This window comes from Pangasianodon hypophthalmus, chromosome 24, assembly GCF_027358585.1.
Source record: "Pangasianodon hypophthalmus isolate fPanHyp1 chromosome 24, fPanHyp1.pri, whole genome shotgun sequence".
NCBI classification, from domain to species: Eukaryota; Metazoa; Chordata; class Actinopteri; order Siluriformes; family Pangasiidae; genus Pangasianodon; species Pangasianodon hypophthalmus.
Genome location: NC_069733.1, coordinates 1,203,156 through 1,228,206, shown reverse-complemented (window position 1 = coordinate 1,228,206; position 25,051 = coordinate 1,203,156). Strand labels below are relative to the sequence as shown.

Here is a 25,051-nt window from a genome sequence, read left to right as displayed (position 1 = left end):
CAGTGTTTCCTAAAACAGCTCCACTGATGTGTTTTTATCAAACCCTCAGAGAAACTAATTATCATGAACACACACTGTGCATCCTGAAGACACACTGAATATGATTTTTCTACTACATTACATCAAGACAATAAATAATTACAAACACATACATAAAAATAATGCTGTGAGAACTTTAAGTGTTTTGCCTGAGCATAAAGAGTACGAGCGATATGATTGGTCGGTTTATTACCATGTGAGTGAAACTGTACATCTTCCCTGAGCTTCTGATTCTGACTCCTACCTCATGCTTGTGGTTTGGGACGCGCCCGTGTCCTGTAAGGTGGCCTCAGGTGCGTCGCTCCCTCTTCTGATGTGGGATTTGGCCGAAGTGGAAGCCTCATCGTCGGACGAGTTGTCTTCTGACGCACCCAGGATGAACTTGAGCTTCTCCCGAGCTTCCTCGACCGACCTGAACCTGCGCCCTGACGACTCACAGGAAGCGGACAGAGTTCCTGCGTGATCTGATTCTCTGGACGCTTGGTCAGATGGATTGTGAGTAACAGCTTGAGGGTTTTCCTTATTCTCAGATGATGGAGACTGCGACCTGTGATCCATCGGTGCAGATCTGACGAAGCTTCCAGGAGGAGAAAATAGAGAACTTCAGCTCTCACGCCATCAGCAGCACTGAAAATACCTCTGTCAGGATCAGGAGACTTGATTCATCATCCCAGCGACCTGGAAGAGGAAATACACACATGCAGATACGATTATCGTAGAATAAATTAGTAAATTATTGTAGGATAAATACACCAAAAAGCAGAAAAAGCATTATCCATCCAAAGAACCTTCAAAGATCTCAACTCTGTTCTTCTCTAAGAGTCTTTAAAACAGTGGCAACACTAAAACTAGTGCACTATGTAGTGAACAAGTGTAGTTTAGGACATGGCTTGCTGATAAGTGTGTGTGTGTGTGTGTGTGTGTGTGTGTGTGTGTGTGATTTGGGTGAAGGGTCACTCTGCTATCTTTAGGAAACACTAAACTGAACCACTTCATCAAACTAAACACCGCATTAATGTCCACATTATTACAAAATACACCTTTAAATCTTTCTCATTTTAATGCGTTCATTTAAAACACATCACGTTTATTTATTATCTAATATAAAACTGAATCCCCTCAGAGCTGCCTAACATTAGCTAACTCCATTAGCCTGCATGCTAACACACAGCTGCAGACACACTGTGCTCGAGCTAAACTCCGAGTTTCTGGGTTTTAGCGGAAGCTGAAGCTTAGCATTCGGCTAAAATAATATTAAAATACAATTACAAAAGGGAAATAAACAGTTAAACCCTGCTGACTGATAAGCAGATGCTGGTTACTTAGTCAAATTAAACAACAAACTTAGTGAGTTTATTTCAGCCACTGTAATCTCTAACTATTAGCATATTAGCATATTAGCACATATCAGTAACACATTCACCTGCTGCTCGGCGTGAAGCTGATAAACTCACACCAGTGCAGAGAAAACAAACCGTTCAAACTCCCTGCATCCTGAGAGAAACACAGCTACAGGGCCGCGTCCCAAATCAGATATACACACTGTACAGGGGCGCATCCCAAATCACTCACCCTCACTGTACAGGGCCGCGTCCCAAATCAGATATACACACTGTACAGGGGCGCGTCCCAAATCAGATATACACACTGTACAGGGGCGCGTCCCAAATCAGATATACACACTGTACAGGTGCGCGTCCCAAATCAGATATACACACTGTACAGGGGCGCGTCCCAAATCAGATATACACACTGTACAGGGGCGCATCCCAAATCACTCACCCTCACTGTACAGGGGCGCGTCCCAAATCACTCACCCTCACTGTACAGGGCCGCGTCCCAAATCACTCACCCTCACTGTACAGGGCCGCGTCCCAAATCACTCACCCTCACTGTACAGGGGCGCGTCCCAAATCATTCACCCTCACTGTACAGGGGCGCGTCCCAAATCATTCACCCTCACTGTACAGGGCCGCGTCCCAAATCACTCACCCTCACTGTACAGGGGCGCGTCCCAAATCACTCACCCTCACTGTACAGGGGCGCGTCCCAAATCATTCACCCTCACTGTACAGGGACGCGTCCCAAATCATTCACCCTCACTGTACAGGGGCGCGTCCCAAATCATTCACCCTCACTGTACAGGGGCGCGTCCCAAATCATTCACCCTCACTGTACAGGGGCGCGTCCCAAATCACTCACCCTCACTGTACAGGGGCGCGTCCCAAATCACTCACCCTCACTGTACAGGGGCGCGTCCCAATTCACTCACCCTCACTGTACAGGGACGCGTCCCAAATCAGATATACACACTGTACAGGGCCGCGTCCCAAATCACTCACCCTCACTGTACAGGGCCGCGTCCCAAATCAGATATACACACTGTACAGGGGCGCGTCCCAAATCAGATATACACACTGTACAGGGACGTGTCCCAAATCACTCACCCTCACTGTACAGAGACGCGTCCCAAATCACTCACCCTCACTGTACAGGGGCGCGTCCCAAATCACTCACCCTCACTGTACAGGGGCGCGTCCCAAATCAGATATACACACTGTACAGGGGCGCATCCCAAATCAGATATACACACTGTACAGGGACGCGTCCCAAATCACTCACCCTCACTGTACAGGGCCGCGTCCCAAATCAGATATACACACTGTACAGGGGCGCATCCCAAATCAGATATACACACTGTACAGGGACGCGTCCCAAATCACTCACCCTCACTGTACAGGGCCGCGTCCCAAATCACTCACCCTCACTGTACAGGGACGCGTCCCAAATCAGATATACACACTGTACAGGGACGCGTCCCACATCACTCACCCTCACTGTACAGGGGCGCGTCCCAAATCACTCTCCCTCACTGTACAGGGCCGCGTCCCAAATCACTCACCCTCACTGTACAGGGACGCGTCCCAAATCAGATATACACACTGTACAGGGCCGCGTCCCAAATCACTCACCCTCACTGTACAGGGACGTGTCCCAACTCAGTAATACTCACTATACAGGGACGCGTCCCAAATCACTCACCCTCACTGTACACGGCCGCGTCCCAAATCACTCACCCTCACTGTACAGGGACGCGTCCCAAATCACTCACCCTCACTGTACAGGGACGTGTCCCAACTCAGTAATACTCACTATACAGGGACGCGTCCCAAATCACTCACCCTCACTGTACACGGCCGCGTCCCAAATCACTCACCCTCACTGTACACGGCCGCGTCCCAAATCACTCACCCTCACTGTACAGGGACGTGTCCCAAATCACTTACCTCACTTTACAGGGACGCGTCCCAAATCACTCACCCTCACTGTACAGGGCCGCGTCCCAAATCACTCACCCTCACTGTACAGGGACGTGTCCCAAATCACTTACCTCACTTTACAGGGACGCGTCCCAAATCACTTACCCTCACTGTACGCACCCATGTCCCAATTCACTTACCCTCATTTCAGTGTTCTGCATCCCAATTCAGTTACCCTCACTTTACAGGGACACGTACCAATTCACTCACCCTCATTTTTAGTGTTCTGCGTCCCAATTCACTTATACTCATTTTACAGTGAGGACTGTGTTAAACACAGCCCACTTTGTTTCAGTGGGTTGTGTTCTATTTCAGTTATCCTCACTAACAGTGGGCTGTGTTTTATTTCACTAACAGAGGGCTGTGTTCTATTTCACTAACACTGGGCTGTGTTGATGAGGGCAGTGTGTGAGTGAAGTAACACAGTGTACCAGCAGAGAGAGCTCTTTATCATCTTAACATATCGAAAGTGTTTGTGCATTTCTGGAACCCAAGGGATTTTCCAAGCAGCGCTGACTCACAGGATTGCCAAATGTGTGTGTGTGTGTGTGTGTGAGAGAGAGAGAGAGAGAGAAAATATTCCCTTACTGTATCAAACACAAAGTGTCAGTTTGAGTCAGTTTGAAGCGTCGCAATCCAGCACAATCTTCATGTCCTTGTTTTATTGCACACACTTTAATTTTCAGCAAAAACAAAAGCAACTCCAACAAACCATTTCTTCAAGGCCCTAATAGCTGAACATCCCGACTGCGTCTGAGCCATTTTACTGTGTATGTGAGGAGGGTCAACATGCCTCCTGTGTAAAAGTAGTCTATAAAATAGTCATACTGATGTGTAGGAGGTGTGTGTAGTCATGTAGATGTGTGTAGAGGTGTAGGATGTGTGTAGAGGTGTGTGTAGAGATGTAGGAGATGTGTGTAGTGGTATAGAAGGTGTGTGTAGTGGTGTAGGAGGTGTGTGTAGTGGTGTAGAAGATGTGTGTAGCAGTGTAGGAGGTGTGTGTAGTGGTGCAGGAGATGTGTGTAATGGTGTAGGAAGTGTGTGTAGTGGTGTAGGAGGTGTGTGTAGTGGTGTCAGAGGTGTGTGTAGCGGTGTAGGAGATGTGTGTAGTGGTGTAGGAGGTGTGTGTAGCAGTGAAGGAGGTGTGTGTGATGGTGTAGGAGATGTGTATAGCGGTGTAGGAGGTGTGTGTAGTGGTGTACATGTGTGTAGTGGTGTAGGAGATGTGTGTAGCGGTGTAGGAGGTGTGTGTAGCGGTGTAGGAGATGTGTGTAGCGGTGTAGGAGGTGTGTGTAGTGGTGTACATGTGTGTATTGGTGTAGGAGGTGTGTGTAGCGGTGTAGGAGATGTGTGTAGCGGTGTAGGAGGTGTGTGTAGTGGTGTACATGTGTGTATTGGTGTAGGAGGTGTGTGTAGCGGTGTAGGAGATGTGTGTAGCGGTGTAGGAGGTGTGTGTAGTGGTGTACATGTGTGTAGTGGTGTAGGAGATGTGTATAGCGGTGTAGGAGGTGTGTGTAGTGGTGTACATGTGTGTAGTGGTGTAGGAGGTGTGTGTAGCGGTGTAGGAGGAGTGTGTATTGGTGTAGGAGGTGTGTGTAGTGGTGTACATGTGTGTAGTGGTGTAGGAGATGTGTGTAGCGGTGTAGGAGGTGTGTGTAGTGGTGTAGGAGATGTGTGTATTGGTGTAGGAGGTGTGTGTAGTGGTGTACATGTGTGTAGTGGTGTAGGAGATGTGTGTAGTGGTGTAGATGTGTGTGTAGTTGTGTAGAAGGTGTGTGTAGTAGTGTAGGAGGTGTGTGTAGCAGTGTAGGAGGTATGTGTAGCGGCATAGGAGGTATGTGTAGCGGTGTAGGAAATGTGTGTATTTGTGTAGGAGGTGTGTGTGATGGTGTAGGAGATGTGTGTAGCGGTGAAGGAGGTGTGTGTAGCGGTGAAGGAGGTGTGTGTGGCAGTGTAGATGTGTGTAGTGGTGTAGATGTGTGTAGCAGTGTAGGAAATGTGTGTAGCGGTGTAGGAGGTGTGTGTAGTGGTGTATGAGGTGTGTGTGATGGTGTAGGAAATGTGTGTAGTGGTGAAGGAGGTGTGTGTAGCGGTGTACATGTGTGTAGTGGTGTAGGAGGTGTGTGTAGTGGTGTAGGATGTGTGTGTAGCGGTATAGGAGGTGTAGGAAATGTGTATATTTGTGTAGGAGGTGTGTGTGATGGTGTAGGAGATGTGTGTTGCGGTGAAGGAGATGTGTGTAGTGGTGTAGATGTGTGTAGCAGTGTAGGAGGTGTGTGTAGCGGTGTAGGAGGTGTGTGTAGTGGTGTAGATGTGTGTAGTGGTGTAGGAGGTGTGTGTATTGGTGTAGGAGGTGTGTGTAACAGTGTAGGAGGTGTGTGTAGCGGTTTAGGAGGTGTGTGTAGCGGTATAGGAGGTGTGTGTAACAGTGTAGGAGGTGTGTGTAGCAGTGTAGATGTGTGTAGCGGTGTAGGAGATGTGTGTAGCGGTGTAGGAGGTGTGTGTAGTGGTGTAGGAGATGTGTGTTACGGTGTAGGAGGTGTGTGTAGCGGTGTAGGAGGTGTGTGTAACAGTGTAGGAGGTGTGTGTAGCAGTGTAGATGTGTGTAGTGGTGTAGGAGATGTGTGTAGTGGTGTAGGAGGTGTGTGTAGTGGTGTAGGAGATGTGTGTTACGGTGTAGGAGGTGTGTGTAGCGGTATAGGAGGTGTGTGTAGCAGTGTAGGAGGTGTGTGTAGCGGTGTAGGAGGTCTGTGTAGCGGTGTAGGAGGTGTGTGTAACAGTGTAGGAAGTGTGTGTAGCAGTGTAGATGTGTGTAGCGGTGTAGGAGGTGTGTGTAGTGGTGTAGGAGGTGTGTGTAGTGGTGTAGGAGATGTGTGTAGTGGTGAAGGAGATGTGTGTAGTGGTGTAGATGTGTGTAGCAGTGTAGGAGGTGTGTGTAGCGGTGTAGGAGGTGTGTGTAGTGGTGTAGGAGATGTGTGTAGTGGTGTAGGAGGTGTGTGTATTGGTGTAGGAGGTGTGTGTAACAGTGTAGGAGGTGTGTGTAGCAGTTTAGGAGGTGTGTGTAGCGGTATAGGAGGTGTGTGTAACAGTGTAGGAGGTGTGTGTAGTGGTGTAGATGTGTGTAGCGGTGTAGGAGATGTGTGTAGCGGTGTAGGAGGTGTGTGTAGTGGTGTAGGAGATGTGTGTTACAGTGTAGGAGGTGTGTGTAGTGGTATAGGAGGTGTGTGTAGCAGTGTAGGAGGTGTGTGTAGCGGTGTAGGAGGTCTGTGTAGCGGTGTAGGAGGTGTGTGTAACAGTGTAGGAAGTGTGTGTAGCAGTGTAGATGTGTGTAGCGGTGTAGGAGATGTGTGTGGCGGTGTAGGAGGTGTGTGTAGCGGTATAGGAGGTGTGTGTAGTGGTGTAGGAGATGTGTGTAGCGGTGTAGGAGGTGTGTGTAGTGGTGTAGGAGATGTGTGTTACAGTGTAGGAGGTGTGTGTAGTGGTATAGGAGGTGTGTGTAGCAGTGTAGGAGGTGTGTGTAGCGGTGTAGGAGGTCTGTGTAGCAGTGTAGGAGGTGTGTGTAACAGTGTAGGAAGTGTGTGTAGCAGTGTAGATGTGTGTAGCGGTGTAGGAGATGTGTGTGGCGGTGTAGGAGGTGTGTGTAGCGGTATAGGAGGTGTGTGTAGTGGTGTAGGAGATGTGTGTTACGGTGTAGGAGGTGTGTGTAGCGGTATAGGAGGTGTGTGTAGCAGTGTAGGAGGTGTGTGTAGCGGTGTAGGAGATATGTGTAGCGGTGTAGGAGGTGTGTGTAACAGTGTAGGAAGTGTGTGTAGCGGTGTAGGAGGTGTGTGTATTGGTGTAGGAGATGTGTGTAGCGGTGTAGGAGGTGTGTGTAGCGGTATAGGAGGTGTGTGTAGCGGTGTAGGAGAGTTGTGTAAAGAGTTTAGACTCAGCTGAGTGTTGCAGTGATGCAGTTCTGGGACTCTGACACTTATAAAGAACTGAAACAGCAGCAGCACTCAGATTATTTTCATGCAGAACAAAGAATTCTGATTAGCGAAGCTTCATGATCTCTCTCTTCCTCTCTATCTCTCTCTCGCTCTGTCCCTCTCTCTCTCAGCCCTGGTATGAGATGTTTTATACGTCTGTCTCTGTTGGTGATGAGTGAGAAATGATTAATGGAAAATCCAGATAAATGAACATTCAGATGAAATAGAAGACAGGTCTCATGACTTCATGACTAGAACACTTTCAGTTCTCACCTGCACTTCCTGTTTCTTCCTAGTAACTGATGATGCAGCGCTGTTTACTACCTGATTCTGTGCTGCTATTGGCAGAGAGGGGACATGGCCATAACCACAGGTCATGTGGACACACCCTGCAACCCGAGCAGGATATCTCTGAGGAGAGTGTTTTCGGAGTGTATAACACAAATACACACATGCTGTTTTTTTTTGTGTGTTCTATAGAAATACTGATGATAAAACATTAAAATACTTCAGACGTTAAATACCTGTAATTCTGATCTTTCCTGATTTACAGTAAATGCTACTTGTAATAGTGTGATTCATTTTGTTTCAGTGTCTACAACACACCAAACACACCAATAAAACACACCATGCATGCCAATACGCCTAATAAACGTCTACTAAAGCCTTAAAAATAATAAAATAGGACAGACAGACTTGTACAGACTTTGTTTTCATGAATGTTTTTATATTCGGGGTATACAGAGTATAACAAATGAAGGGTTTTGCTTAGAGCTGAAAATGTTCATTATTTTGTGTCCTTATTTGAACCCTTACACATGCCTCCTATATCCTATAATTTTATTTAAACACAATAAAGTGCATTTTAACACAACATTATCTTTCTGTATAGAGGCGGGTTATGATGGAGTCTTGTTGTGTTTAAAGTTGAGAATGAATGACTTGTACTTTCCTTCAGCTTTGATTTAAAATAAAAGACACAAAGACTTAACTCTTACATTAGAAATCTTTATTTTGACTTTTAATATCTTTCAAGCAAACCGCTGTACATTTTCCTTATATATCATGACTACACAACATCATACAGTACAATAATATGTTCATTTGCTTCACTAGTCATTGTCTGTAAAATCAAAAGTTTAAATATTAACACGTCCTGATGGCTTTATAATGCCTACACAGTGCTAAAGTAACAGCAGTGTTATCATGTCCTCATCTGACCCACTGCTTCACCAGTTTCTTTCACTTTATCACCATGAAAAACAACAACCAGCTCCAACAATCACTTCCTGTAGTACAGGTTCCTCCTGCTGCACTGCATTTTAACCTAAATTAAGCATGTTATCACCTTTTATCACCATAAATTCCCCTCAGTGTCACTCAGTCTCTTTCATTTACTTCATTATTATAAACTGAAAATGAAATTCTACATTGAACTTCTCACAGACGTTTGAGCCTTTAGAGCTTAAACACTTATTTTAGTAGATACTGGTTGTTTCATGAAGTTCTACTGTATATATAAAAGTGCCAGCATATTGTCAGTCTCTTTATTCAGCTTTATCCTGTGTCATGTGACTAAATCACAGTTTTGATTATAAATCCTGTCCTGTCTCTATAGAACTGTGAGGGTGTCAGCAGGCCTCCCATCACTGTCTCTGTTTCATCTGCTGGCTCTGTGATGTATACTGTGATGTAAACTTACAGTTTCCATCTTTCCTGGTAGCTCATGAGGCAGTGTGTTCCTGTACTGCTATAGGTACAGAGAGAGAGAGAGAGAGAGAGAGAGGACACATTAAAGAGAGAAGTCCATCGTGTGGACACGTCCTCTGAACTCAACACACTCTGACTGTAGTGTTCTGTATAAATGTGTTCGATGAATATGTGTTAACTTAAATTATGTGTAAAGAAGGAATTATATTCTACTCAGATTTACTAAAACTTGGTGTTAATAGTTTAACTGATTCAATTTAGATGCAGTTGTCACTGATAAAATCTGCTGTGAAATTAAATGAACTCTGTTTATGCCATGTAATTGATCTCACTATCACGCCATCATTGTTTCGCTGTTTTCACCAAGTTATTTCAAACACTAAAACTTAGAAACAATCATTCGAGTTAAATATGTTTGCAGCATGTGAAGTTATAGGTATCAATTGGATGCCATCGTATCTCCAGCTTGTTTCAGATCGATTCTGTGTTCAATCATTAATATCAAAGTTTGGATTATAAACTGTATGTTTTTAAAGTGCTACTCAGAATTCTGTAAAAATCACTGCTGGGTCTGTAGTGATAGAGGAGATGTGTATATATGTGTTAGTTATTTTTTTGAGGAAATGCAATAACTTAATTATTTAAATTATTATAATTAAGTTTGCTAATTACTTAATTGTTATTGTTGTAATTTGTGATTGTTTTACAGTTGATGATGTCAAAATGATTGATGTCTTTGGCTGCAATGATAAAGAACAGTGAACACACAGAGCTGAAAATAAAGGAAATAAACTGATGGCTTCTGCAATAACCTCATCTTAACCTGCTTAATGCTGTGGTGGTTCAGTGGTTTAGGCTTTGGTTGTGAGTTTAAATCCTGGCACCACCAATCTGGTGCTCAATTTATGAAAGCTTATTCCATATACCCCTTCTGCTCCCCGGACCTGCCTGACCCATCCTGATGCCCTACTTCTGGTTGGAGTTCTCATCGGTTGAGTTCGCTTGCTGCTGGGGCCCCATATGGACGGCCTGAAGAACTGTTTGGATTGCTGGGGATGGTGCCACCTGGGAGCTGTGGAGATGGCTTGGGGATCACATATGGGGAGCTGCACTGTAATGGCTTGGGACTGCGATTGCTGTAGTGGCTTTGGGGCTGCAGTTGCCACGAGCAGCTTCGTACTCAGGACTCCATCAGTGGACAGTGGATAGATTTTAACCAGCCGGACTTCTTGTGAAAACTGTGATGAATTTCCCGGTTGCACAATTGCACTATTTGTCCTTATAGTACACAATAATAGAAGGGATTTATTTATAATCGCACTATCCGTTGCACCCAGATGAGGATGGTTCCCTTTTGAGTCTGGTTCCTCTCAAGGTTTCTTCCTCATATCATCTCAGGGAGTTTTTCCTCACCACCGTCACCTCTGGCTCGCTCATTAGGGATAAATTCACATATTTACAATATATTTTGAATCTGTTTATTTCTGTAAAGCTGCTTTGTGATAATGTCCATTGTTAAAAGTGCTATACAAATAAAATTGAATTGAATTGAATATAAATAGATTTACAGGCAAAATAGTTCCAGCCCCTTTATTTAAGTTTATATTGTCTAGTCTAAAGTCTACACATCAACACATCAATCTTATAATAAGCAGATCATTTCATAAAGAATAGAGAAGATTTCTAAAACATGGTGTTCTCTTTCTCAGAATAATTTTTAAATATCAAGTTTGTTAAAAGACATCATTGTATAAAAATCATTGTATAAAATATTTAAATTTTTTTATTTAACGATCTGATTCAGTGCAAAAATTCCAGCTTTCCCTCTACTGCCTCTCTTCTTTCCTGTTTAGATCAACCTCCAGTCTTTGTTTCTGCCTAGCACTGAGTGATGTCACTGGCATTTTACCTGATAACATCATTAGCACACCTGAACTACAGTGAATGTTAACATGGAACGAACTTAAAAAGACTCCACAAAATCTTTGTCTATGTCAATAATTTAACTACAATACATCTTGAGGCATAAGATATCATTTTTAACAAGTTAATGCGGAAAGAAATTCTGTTGCGCTGCTTTTAAATATCCAGAATATTGATGAGTCTAAATCGTGTAAATACAATAAAATTCAACAGGACGATTTGTACTAAATTAACCTACAGAAATGTATAACAAACCAAACACATAGCTTAAAGTTGAATTTGTTCATTATGTTTGTGTGTGTGTGTGTGTGCGTGTGTGTGTGTGTGTGTGTGTGTGTGTGTGTGTGTGTGTGGCATCCCTATTCTGCAGAATCATTTTCATGTCGTGATCTGACGCCTGAATCACCTGAACTCAGTTTGTTTCACCTTCACCAGCAGGAGCTGGACTGAGATAAAGCTGAATTAGAGGAGATAATTATTCACCCACACTTTTCTTTAGCTTTAATAAGAAAAATAGAGTTTGTTAATACAAGACGACTCTTCTCTGACCTGTATTATATTCTTTATAAGTCATTATTTTCCATGGATTTCTTCCCAACAACTATATAATTATATAAATATACTGTAATGATCACGCTACACTGTAAATTGCTAATTGATATATATTAAGTTTAAATATTAACACAGCTTGATGTCTTTACAGTGTTATAGTAGCTGAACATAAATGTTTTGATGGCCTGGTGGTGAATTATGTGAAGAAAGCATTTAAATTTAATTAATTTCTTATATAAAATTGTTAATTACATTTTTCAGTGATTATTTTGTATAAAAAAAAAAAAAGAGTAAAGATCCATTTAATAAAAACAATTCTAAAATTATTATCAGGAATAAAATAACATAATCATTTTTATATGAATGACTTGGTGTATAATATAATGACAGTATTATATACAGTTGTTGGTGGTGCAGTAGAAAGAGCAGCTCAATATCACAACAGTCATAAAAGCATTTCTGTATTTAAGGGATTTTCCACACAACGCTGACACACACACACACACACACACACACACACACACACACACACATGGGTGTGGCAGGACTTTCCATAGCTGAGAGTTTATACACTTTGTACTGAACTGTTGTATTTTATAAGACTGATAAACATTCATTCATCTCCAGTAAACACTTTATCCTGGACAAGGTGGTGGTCCTGGAGTCTATCCCGGGAATATTGGACATGAAGTGTGTGTGTGTGCGTGTGTGTGTGTGTGCGTGTGTGTGTGTGTTTAACACAAACAGGAGTCAGTCTGAAGCGTCTCTATTCAGCAGAATCATCTTCATGTCCTCAAATGAAGCTTCATCAGTTTCTTTCATTTTATTTTTACCAGAAAAAACTAAAACAGCTGGAACCATCACTCCATCTCTGAGAACAGCTGCTTGGGTCAAATTCCTAGCAGGAAGGGAACTTAGAAATGTTTCCCAAATCATCTCTAATGTTTAAAGCTCTATAAATGTTAGATGAGGTGTCTCAGTGTTGTATAAGTAATAAATAAAGTAAAATTATAAAAGAAAATTGAACATAAACAGCAGGCAGCTCAGTAACCTGGTTTTCCCCGTCACTAAAACACTTTCAGTTCAGTTACTAACCTGCTCCTGTGCTTTCGTCCTAGTAACTGATGAGGCAGTGTGTTATTCAGTGCTGCTATAGGCAGAGAGAGAACACGGCTAAGAGGAAAACACACACCCTGTGATCTGCATGAGGTGTGTGTAGCGCAGGAGTATTTATCTGTCAGAGTGTATAACACACACTGTTTTTAATTCTACTATAGAAATATGACTCTGTGTTACAAGTCACGCTTATATAAAGGACAAATTCTAATACTCAGTTAGCTGATTTTTCCAAAACTTACCAGAAAGTCACTTTGTTTTTAAAGTCATTACAAAACATCTTTCAACACTTCCATTTTAGTTACTGAATATTAATTTATATCATGGAAAGTCCTGTGTTTTAATAACAACATATCTCCAACCCAATTCAGCTCTACAGTCACTCTATGATCTAAAGTCTATAATCTCTTTAACTATAAACATTAGGAGAATTTATCATGTTCTCTTACTCACTTTATTCAGCTCTACAGAGTCTCAGATTTCTGTAATTAATTACTCTTTAAATGTGATCTGATCTTCATCTGAGTCATAAAAAATTGACAAACATGTTTCAGGTCATGAACCGATAACCCGACATACAATTGTTGTGTGTTATTAGTTTAAAGAGAATGTGTTTGTCTGTTGTTATGAATTTCATCAACATGGGAGACCATTTTATTACTGAGATAATTATATAAGCAGAAATTCTGTTACTTCAAAGTGTTTACAACTTTCACTGGTGCACATTAAAAATGATTTATGGACATGATTCTAATTAAACTTGAAGAAATGTACAAAAGTGTTAGAAATAAAATAAGGTTGTTGATGAGTTCATGCAGTAGAATAGACGTGTTGTGTTCATGGTGACAGAAACAGGAGTCAGTCTGAAGCGTCTCCACTCAGCAGAATCATTCTCATGTTCTTCTCTGACCCTCCAGCCTCCACCCCAACCTCCATCCCTCTCCACATTTACACCTCAACTCACCTCCTTCACCTTCTGCTCCTGCAAACACTGAAATAACAAGCACATGTTCATCAGCAGATTCTTTAATAGAGTCTTTAATAATAAAAGGAGGCACTGTATAAGATTATATTTACTGTTTACTGTATTTCAATTCAAAAGCTCAAACATTAACACCACCTTCTGAAGGCCTTTTCTGAGCTGTGTGTTAACTGATGATGGAGAACACAGAAGAGGTTTTTATTACCAGTGGAGTAGTGAACACACACTCACACACACACACACACACACACACACAGCAGCCATTTTACAGCTCCAGCTTTATTAACATGATTATATACTATATACTGTACTGTAGTGTCACAACACAGAGGAATAAGAGTTTCTATTTCAGCTGAATTATTATTAACTGAGCAGAACAGTTATAGAAAAGTAATATTAGTGTGTTTTTATCATTTAGTTTTAAAGTAGATATATTTATTTAATCTCGGACAATGGAAACAAGCTACATTTATTTTGTAATAATAATAATAATAATAATAATAATAATAATAATGTGTATTTTAAACTTATTTTAATTTGAAATAGCTGAAAATATAAAGAGAAATGATCATAAACTCTTTCCTCCTCCATCATCTCCTGCTTTTACTTTCAGAATAATCCTGCACTCCTCAGTTCTCCTCAGAAACTGGTGACGCGACTGAATCCTGAGTTCTTATTGGTCGGGACTCTGAGTTGTGATTGGTCAGAGCGCTGATATAAAAACTCCTCCCCCCTCACAGGAGACACATTCCCGCTGAAGACAGGAGCAGCAGCGTCTGTAACTTTCTCTCACCGAGTTACACAGCGTTAAAGAGAGTTAAATAGAGTTAATCTTTTATTATTATCATTTTATTTGTGTGTTTATAGTGTGTATAGTGTGAGAGAGTGCAGTGAGAGATGGCTCGTGCAGTTCTGAAAGCTCTGATTTTCCTCACAGTTTCTCTTCATCTTTCATCAGCAGGTGAGTTCTGTAATGTTTACTGTCTTTATTCCATTTATTTACTCTCTAATATTAAAGTTTAACGCTGAGCCTGTGATAAGGGGAGATCTGACAAAGTTATACACAAATAATAAAGTCAATAAAGCTAAAAAATTACATCTATTACTCTGTAAAACACAAATACACACTTTATTATTATTATTATTATTATTATTATTATTATTATTTAATAAAGGATCATTAGCTTGTGGCTGTAATGGGAGAGGAATCCGCCTCACTGCTGCTGGAATCAGCTATTTCAGATCGTAGGAGGCTCTGGGGCAGGAGTGAGTGCAGACAGAGTTTATTCCTCACAGTAGGATGAGGGAGGGCAAACTATCCAGCACATAACAATAAGAAAAGAAATCCAGATTAAAGTGTTTTATTCAAGTTTTAATCTCTTTATTCAGATTTAATGTGCTGATGTTCCACAGAAGAGACTTTTTATATTCACTGTGCTGCTTTTTTCTTTTATAAAAAGAACTTTTACTTTAATAAATAAAGAAATAAAAGAAGAGAAGTCGTGAGCTTTTCTTATTATTATAGAGTGTAAAGTTCTGTATTTATTTATTAGTTTGTTTATTAAACTTCCTCCTCGTGTCCGTTAGTAAAATCAAATCACAGTAAAAGAGTGGAAGAGGAATTCTCTACTGAATAAAGTGTTAATTACAGGAAAGAGGAGAAAAATAAATAACACCAGTTTAAACTCCATACAGCTGCTTATCATAATAATAATAATAATAATAATAATAATAATAATAATAATGTATAAACGTGTGAAAGATTAAAATTGTCATTAATGTACAGAGTGCTGTGTTTAATCATCAGATTATTATGTGAGTAAAATAATAAATAAAAGATTTAATAATAAAAACAGAGTGTGTAAGGAGTGAGAGAGTGGAGCTACTGTTAGTGTGTGTGTGTGTGTGTGTGTGTGTGTGTGTGTGTGTGTATTAATGTGTGTTTTTACACTTTTACAGTCACACACTCTCTGCAGTACATCTACACTGGAGTTACACCAGGAATAAATTTCCCAGAATTCACTCTTGTGGGTCAGGTGGATGGAGAGCAGTTTGACTACTATGACAGTAACATCAGGAACATGATCCCGAAGACGGAGTGGATACAGAAGCACGAGGGAGAAGATTACTGGAGCAGAGAGACACAGCGTGCGCAGGGTAATCAGGAGAGCTTCAAAGTCAATGTGGCTATACTGATGCAGCGCTTTAACCAGACTAAAGGTAACACACTCACACCTTTACTCACTAACACACACACACACACACCTTTACTCACTAACACACACACACACACCTTTACTCACTAACACACACACACACCTTTACTCACTAACACACACACACACACCTTTACTCACTAACACACACACACACACCTTTACTCACTAACACACACACACACACACACCTTTACTCACTAACACACACACACACACCTTTACTCACTAACACACACACACTCACACCTTTACTCACTCACACACACTCACACCTTTACTCACTAACACACACACACACACCTTTACTCACTAACACACACACACACACCTTTACTCACTAACACACACACACACACACCTTTACTCACTAACACACACACACACACACACCTTTACTCACTAACACACACACACACACACACTCACACACACCTTTACTCACTAACACACACACACACACACACCTTTACTCACTAACACACACACACACACACACACACACACACACACACACACACCTTTACTCACTAACACACACACACACACACCTTTACTCACTAACACACACACACACACACCTTTACTCACTAACACACACACACACACACTCACACCTTTACTCACTAACACACACACACACACACACACACACACACACACACACCTTTACTCACTAACACACACACACACACACCTTTACTCACTAACACACACACACACACACACACACCTTTACTCACTAACACACACACACACACCTTTACTCACTAACACACACACACACACACACACCTTTACTCACTAACACACACACACACACACACACACACCTTTACTCACTAACACACACACACACACTCACACCTTTACTCACTAACACACACACACACACTCACACCTTTACTCACTAACACACACACACACACCTTTACTCACTAACACACACACACACACACACACACACACACACCTTTACTCACTAACACACACACACACACACACCTTTACTCACTAACACACACACACACACACACACACACACACACACACACACACACACCTTTACTCACTAACACACACACACACACACCTTTACTCACTAACACACACACACACTCACACCTTTACTCACTAACACACACACACACACACACCTTTACTCACTAACACACACACACACACCTTTACTCACTAACACACACACACACTCACACCTTTACTCACTAACACACACACACACACACACCTTTACTCACTAACACACACACACACACCTTTACTCACTAACACACACACACACACACACAGAGTAATTAATTACAGAAATCTGAGACTGTAGAGCTGAATAAAGTGGGTAAGAGAACATGATAAAATTCTCCTAATGTTTATAGTTAAAGAGATTATAGACTTTAGATCATAGAGTGACTGTAGAGCTGAATTGGGTTGGAGATGGATGATGTATTTAGGTGAGTAATAATTTGATGAGTAAAGATGATGTATTTAGGTGAGTAATAATTTGATGAGTAAAGATGATGTATTTAGGTGAGTAATAATTTGATGAGTAAAGATGATGTAGTTAGGTGAGTAGTAATTTGATGAGTAAAGATGATGTATTTAGGTGAGTAATAATTTGATGAGTAAAGATGATGTATTTAGGTGAGTAGTAATTTGATGAGTAAAGATGATGTATTTAGGTGAGTAATAATTTGATGAGTAAAGATGATGTATTTAGGTGAGTAATAATTTGATGAGTAAAGATGATGTAGTTAGGTGAGTAGTAATTTGATGAGTAAAGATGATGTATTTAGGTGAGTAGTAATTTGATGAGTAAAGATGATGTATTTAGGTGAGTAATAATTTGATGAGTAAAGATGATGTAGTTAGGTGAGTAATAATTTGATGAGTAAAGATGATGTATTTAGGTGAGTAATAATTTGATGAGTAAAGATGATGTATTTAGGTGAGTAGTAATTTGATGAGTAAAGATGATGTATTTAGGTGAGTAATAATTTGATGAGTAAAGATGATGTATTTAGGTGAGTAATAATTTGATGAGTAAAGATGATGTATTTAGGTGAGTAATAATTTGATGAGTAAAGATGATGTATTTAGGTGAGTAGTAATTTGATGAGTAAAGATGATGTATTTAGGTGAGTAATAATTTGATGAGTAAAGATGATGTATTTAGGTGAGTAGTAATTTGATGAGTAAAGATGATGTATTTAGGTGAGTAATAATTTGATGAGTAAAGATGATGTAGTTAGGTGAGTAGTAATTTGATGAGTAAAGATGATGTAGTTAGGTGAGTAATAATTTGATGAGTAAAGATGATGTATTTAGGTGAGTAATAATTTGATGAGTAAAGATGATGTATTTAGGTGAGTAGTAATTTGATGAGTAAAGATGATGTATTTAGGTGAGTAATAATTTGATGAGTAAAGATGATGTATTTAGGTGAGTAATAATTTGATGAGTAAAGATGATGTATTTAGGTGAGTAGTAATTTGATGAGTACTGATTAGCGTGTGGTCGCTGTGAGAAGTGGAGGTGTGGCGCAGCAGCTGGATCAGGTGTATTAACCTCTGTATTCTGACCTGTCCACGCTTCTCAGCTTTTCTAGCTGTGTTACACGCTTTATCGCTCATATTTATGCGTCTCTCCTGCGCTGTCACGTTCTCATGCTGCGCTGGACATGAAGTCAGTAGTTTGTACGACATGATGTTGGCCTGCACATGAACACGGTCTCAGATGAATAATTAGTCAGGACTAACGACATGACGGAGTTTTCTCCTTTCACACCCAGTTTATGGGACGCAGTGTTGGGCAGCGCGTAGCAAAGCTGTTTCAGTCTTTTAGCAAGAACTTGAGTTCTTTTTTTGTCCCAGTAGCACTGAGAAAAGCTACAGTCATTTTTATTAGCGTTCACAATAAATATTTTTAGTGCGTGTTGTGTATAAAGTCTCCATCCTGCTTTCACAGTCGATCCCGATAAGAGTCGATTCACTAATTAGCATTGAAGCTAAAGTCAGCCCCAGAGCTTGATGGCGTTGATTCCACACACTGAGAACCATTCGCTTTGCACACACACACACACACACACACACGCTCAAGGCAAGCTAAATGAATTCAGCGTCAGAGTGCTTCAGTTTGCAGGACAGCCAGCAGATTACTTCTTTTACCTTTATTTTTCACTGGACTGCTCAAAACAAATCAGGGCTTCAAATGTAGATAAGACGCATAGCTGCAAAAAAGTATGAAGAACCAGTAGTAGTAGTGTTAGTAGATTAAAATGCTGCAGAGACATCATTATTTTTACACAAATCATTTCTGTAATTAATATATTTTTAAAATAATCCAGCTAATCCATTAACTGAAATAATAATTGATAGAGTGATCATCTGCATGTGTGAAGTGGCTGATAGTTGTGGATAGTATACGTGTTATAGGTTATAAAGCTACATGACTGCGCTGCAGCAGGTAAAAAGAGCTCTGAGTGGATTTCAGACGACACGCTGATGCGATCTACAGAGCCTGAGAGCGAGGCTGCTGAGTTTGAGCAGCAGAGCCGACTACAGCGCTGTAGTCGAGATTAAAACGCTGCCTCAGGCGCGGTGTGGAGCTCAGTACAGTTCATCAGACACATTCCCCAGCTCTCAGATTTTATTCAGTCAAACCCACTTTTATACACTTTTATACATTTTTTATTTATTTTTAAGGTAAGGTGAACCTGTAGTACATTTTCTTTACAATATCAAACCTCTGCTCATAGCAATTTTTAATTTATTTACAGTTTTATACAGACAAAACACTGTCTTGTTACACTCCTGCTGAGGTCACATGATTCCACCTCACTGCAAAGCTCAACCTTCTTCCTGCTGTAACACACCTGAGCAGCTGCTCGTTATTCTCACGATCTTCATCACTAATACACACTACGACAGAAGTGATGCTTTACCCATTATCACCATTCAGTACCTCTTTACTGCACTGATTAAAATTATATACATCATAATACATCTGATAGCACTCACACTAATAACACTCTATACATCTGATAGCACTCACACTAATAACACTCTATACATCTGATAGCACTCACACTAATAACACTCTATACATCTGATAGCACTCACACTAATAACTCTCTATACATCTGATAGCACTCACACTAATAACACTCTATACATCTGATAGCACTCACACTAATAACACTCTATACATCTGATAGCACTCACACTAATAACACTCTATACATCTGATAGCACTCACACTAATAACACTCTCTATACATCTGATAGCACTCACACTAATAACACTCTATACATCTGATAGCACTCACACTAATAACTCTCTATACATCTGATAGCACTCACACTAATAACACTCTATACATCTGATAGCACTCACACTAATAACACTCTATACATCTGATAGCACTCACACTAATAACACTCTCTATACATCTGATAGCACTCACACTAATAACACTCTCTATACATCTGATAGCACTCACACTAATAACACACTCTATACATCTGATAGCACTCACACTAATAACACTCTATACATCTGATAGCACTCACACTAATAACACTCTATACATCTGATAGCACTCACACTAATAACACTCTCTATACATCTGATAGCACTCACACTAATAACACTCTATACATCTGATAGCACTCACACTAATAACACACTATACATCTGATAGCACTCACACTAATAACACTCTATACATCTGATAGCACTCACACTAATAACACTCTATACATCTGATAGCACAGAAAATCACATTAATCTCCTGTGTAACACCGCTCTGAAAATTATGAGTCAATACAGCCATAAACCGTTTGCAATTTTATAAAACTTAACACATCCACAATGTTACAGTCACACCTGTACAGCAAAGAGAAAGTAGTGTGCCACTTTAAAAATATATAATTGCTTATAAAGGTAAAATAAGTAAATCTCTTGTTTTTAATATAACAAAGAAAATGACAAGAGTGAAATATAAAAGAAATATAAAGTAAATATAAAGTAAATGTAAATATGTGAGTGATGAGGAACTGAATGAAGAGTAAAGTGTAGTGTGATGTTTAAATGGAGAGTGTAGAAGGAGACGGAGCTCAGCTGAACCTCATCACTCTCATCTGTGTGTGTGTGTGTGTGTGTGTTACTGCAGGAGTTCACACAGTGCAGCTGATGTACGGCTGTGAGCTCGATGATGACGGCACCACTAGAGGATACATGCAGTTCGGTTATGATGGAGAAGATTTCATCAGTCTGGATCTGAAAACTAAAACCTGGATCGCTCCGAAACCTCAAGCTGTGATCACCAAGAACAAGTGGGATCCTAATACTGCTAATAATGATTACTGGAAGAACTACCTGGAGAAAGAGTGTATCAACTGGATAAAGAAGTACGTGTCTTACGGCAGAGAGACTCTGGAGAGGAAAGGTACGCACTCCTTCACATTTACATTCACTCACACTGATTTCCTGCAGCTTTTATTGTTCCTTAAACAGTGTTTAATGTCTGAACCTGATCCTTTATCAGTGTTACACATTAAAATTATTCATCAAATACAACAGTTTCCATAAGAACCAGAGTGTTAATAAGGGTATAGGATAAATACTGCAATCTCTAATATTCATACCTCGATCTTAATAACCCTGTATAGCACTTTATCATCTCACACACACACACACACACACACACACACACACACACACACACACATACACACACACACACACGCTTCTTCTGTCCTGTACCTTTGATATTTTCATATTCACATGTAACATGACTTTATTCTTTAAAAAAATACATTTAGCAATCTTATATATGTATTTTTAAATATCCAAATATATTTTCCTGTACAAAACTAAACTTTATTTTAGATTCTTGTAGTTTAAAATGTTAATCACATGAAAAATAACTTGTAACTTTGAATTTCTCTGTTTAGAGGGAAAATCACATGACAGCATATAAAATGACTTCCCCTTGTATTATTTGTAAATTAATAAATCTGCCAGAGAGTTTTAATATTTATGCCTCTGTGTGTCTCTGCAGTTCGTCCCGAGGCGTCAGTGCTCCAGAAACACTCTCCTTCTGCAGAGGTGGTGTGTCATGCTACAGGTTTCTTCCCCAAAGCAGTGGTGATCTCCTGGCAGAAGGACGGAGAGGAGGTGCATGAGAACGTGGAGCTCAGAGAGACGTTACCCAACCAGGATGGAAGCTTCCAGAAGAGAAGCATTCTGACAGTTCCAGCTGAGGAGCTGCAGAAACACAACTACACCTGCGTGATTCAGCACAGCAGCTTGGAGAAGGAGTTAGTGCTGCATGTGAGAGGTCGGAGAAACACTTTCCTCTAAAACTCCAGATTTACAGTGAAAGCTGATTTATTGCTGCAGCAGATAATAAAGACTCTGTGCTGATTTAACAGGTGGAGGATCAGATGGAGGATCAGATGGAGCACCGGTTGCTATCATCGTTGCTGTAGTCGCGGCTCTCGTTGCTCTCGTTGCCGTTGTTGCTGGAATTGTGGTCTGGAAGAAGAAGAACTCTGGTGAGAGGAGGAAGGAGGCAGATGTGAAGTTTTCAGAGAACAGATTTACACTTTCTAGTTCTTGAAAGGAGATTTGATGAATATTTTGCTAATTTTTAAGTTTAACTGATAAATTAGACAAGACAATAAGCTGATATTGTCTAAATGTCTTGTGAAAGCAAACACAGTACACAGATTTTATAATAACTGTCTGTCCATCATCTGTGTTTCAGGCTTTAAACCTGTTCCAGCCAAAGCCGGTAAGTGACCCTTTATGATCCATAAATGAGGTTTAAAACCAGTACATTATTTAGTTGCAGTATTTAGTTCACTTTGTAATGGATTTGAATGTTTCACAGCCTCTGAAGGAGATTCTTCCTCCAACAACTCTTAAAGTGGGACTGTGTGTCTTCCTGCTGAACTGAGAGAGTAAGGCATGATGATGTTTACAGTGTAATATGGAATAAAAATCTGTGTGTGGAGTGAAAATCCAGCAGAAAAGCCTGTGCTCACATTAAACCTCAGCTCAGAGCTGATCCTGTTTCTTTCTGTCTGTTTTTCTAGGAGAGAGGAGGAGAGGGAGATGAGGAACACACACTCACACACACATGCATGCACACACATACACACACACACACACACACACACACACACACACACACACATTATTCCAGTGAGTAATCTTGTTGTATGATTTTCTTGGTGTTTGGATGGAGGAGCTTTTTATTGTGAATCTGTTGTTATTGCTGTAAAATGGGATTATTAGGGATTGTTAGGGTTTTAATTTTTTGCTCTGTGTAAATTCTCGTAGTTTTCTGTGTGATTGGGTTTGATGTGTGTGTGTGTGTGTGTTTGCCGCTGTGCTGTTCTGTGCCACTGAGCTCAGCGCTGTAGGATCCTGCTTTTGGGGGAAACCAGGTTTTGGAGTAAAGATGGTCAGTGATGGCGTCATAGCGAGTCACTTTCCATTCTTCCTCTGAGATCTCCGTCGCTCACAGCAATGAAACACACACAAGCAGATTTAAACCTGTTCTGTGCAACACGTCTGGATGATGAACGCAGCTTTACACTCGCCTTATTTTATATTCAGTACAACCTTCCTGATACACACACACACACACACACACACACACACACACAGTGATTCTGAGCTTCTTTACTCTGTACATTTACAACATGATTTACTGTAGAATTGAATTCAGATCATAAGGTCAGTACATGAGAGGTTTGATTTACATCTTTTAGCTTTTAATCCAGTGAGATTTTCCTCAGTAGCTGTTTGTGGAGCTGATTTGTGCTTCGTATCGGACAGAAACTGGGGCTTCAGATGTGATTGGTGTTGAACAGATTGGACTAAAGTGGAAAAGAACAGGAGTGAACACAGCAGAAGCAGGAGCTCATGCTGGATGATCAGCACTCAGAGAAAACACAAATCAACTAAATGACACGGCACTGATTCCATTATTTAATTATTTAACTCGATTTAAAGCAAATAACAATCCATTAAACACGTTTTCACATCTGTATGACCCAAATCTCCCACAATGCATCTGTTCTGTCAGTGTAACAATCTGAATGAATAATAAAGTGTATTTTCTTCATTCTGTGCTCTGAGTTTTATTTTATAACTGTGTTCTTTTAAAGGACATGATCTCAGGATCACTTCTACACTTACTGTCATGTGCTCTACACACACACACACACACACACACACCATCTCTCTTGAGTTTAACATGACAATGAGAGGTAGATTTCATCTCAGAACAGTCTTGAGAGACATTTTCCAATTTAAGCAGTTTATTATTTTAATCTTAATTCAAAGCACATTTGAGTTTTCTGCTTTCAGCGCTGACCAAAAATGTTCACAATCTGGAGTTTTAGAATGTCTAGAATTTACAGTTTCAAATGTGTAAAATATGGAAACATGAGCCAGATGAATTTTGCCCCTCAGGCTGATCTTTAAGGCACTGTATGTTTTTATTAGTCTCAGGACAATCAGTAATTATACCACATCATACACTGTGTGTTTCCAGATCTTTCACCACACCAACACACACTCAACACTGACATGTCAGAGTTATTAGCTATAATAGCTATTAGCTATTAGCAACTGTCTTCACTTCCTGCTTGTTCATGGGATGTCTTGCCTTCAGGTTTCCTTCAGCAGCTGAAATGCATTTTGGAAATAAATCATTGTCCATCTGCACTGTCAAGCTCCAGTACTTTTGAAGCATCTGGCTGAATGTGAGCAGATAAAATAGACAGCAGATGAAACTTCAGATTTCGTCCTGCTGCTTTTATAAGCAGTCCTTTCATCAGTACATACAAAGGACCCTGTTCCACTGGCAGACGTACACACCCAGGCCATAACATGAGGTTTTCTGCTTCAGATCATGAGCAGTTCCTTCCCTTCTCCACACTCTTCTCCTCCCATCATTCTGCATCAGTGACATGAAAATGAATAAGGAATATTTCTGAAATGTCTGTAAAAAGCCTCTAAAGCAGTGCAACAGGCATGTGGGACAAATTATTAATCAGTGATCTCATTCAGATGTGTGCTGCAGTTGCTCAATGAGTTTCATTTTACTTTCAGAGCGGTGTAGTTACAGAAAGTCACGTGATTGACAGTAACTCGCTTCCTGATCATGTGATCTTGATCTGACTACGTCAC

The 25,051-nt window shown here is 40.5% G+C and overlaps 2 protein-coding genes across 18 annotated transcripts in view; one reads left to right on the top strand and one right to left on the bottom strand.

The window, feature by feature from the left end:
• Positions 1-1,620, bottom strand: part of acacb (acetyl-CoA carboxylase beta) — a 29,185-nt gene extending 27,565 nt beyond the window's left edge. For all 9 annotated transcript variants that reach the window (XR_008300825.1, XR_008300826.1, XR_008300827.1 and 6 more), the window contains exons 1-2: positions 1,463-1,620; positions 284-717 (exon numbers count right to left, since the gene is read on the bottom strand). Coding sequence is in view for 6 of the 9 variants with exons in the window: in XM_034299231.2 (XP_034155122.2) it covers positions 284-597 (314 nt within the window). In the remaining 3 variants the exon portion in view is untranslated. The remainder of the gene's footprint in view (positions 1-283; positions 718-1,462) is intronic.
• A 12,621-nt stretch (positions 1,621-14,241) lies between these two features.
• LOC113528146 (H-2 class I histocompatibility antigen, Q9 alpha chain) lies at positions 14,242-23,981 on the top strand. 9 transcript variants are annotated; one of them, XR_008300828.1, is made up of 9 exons: positions 14,248-14,571; positions 15,570-15,830; positions 21,015-21,290; positions 21,906-22,184; positions 22,279-22,401; positions 22,614-22,640; positions 22,740-22,809; positions 22,945-22,978; positions 23,017-23,981. XR_008300828.1 is itself a non-coding variant. In XM_053228860.1 (8 exons), exons 1-7 carry the CDS (start codon positions 14,508-14,510, stop codon positions 22,965-22,967), a joined length of 1,053 nt encoding a protein of 350 aa, XP_053084835.1. In that variant the 5' UTR covers positions 14,244-14,507; the 3' UTR covers positions 22,968-22,978; positions 23,017-23,981. The 9 variants fall into 9 exon arrangements, 8 of the variants coding, with proteins under 8 accessions (XP_053084832.1, XP_053084837.1, XP_053084835.1 ...); XM_053228860.1 differs by lacking the exon at positions 22,740-22,809 and having other exon boundaries at positions 14,244-14,571; XM_053228858.1 differs by having other exon boundaries at positions 22,291-22,401; positions 22,945-23,981.
• Positions 23,982-25,051: the final 1,070 nt, after the last annotated feature.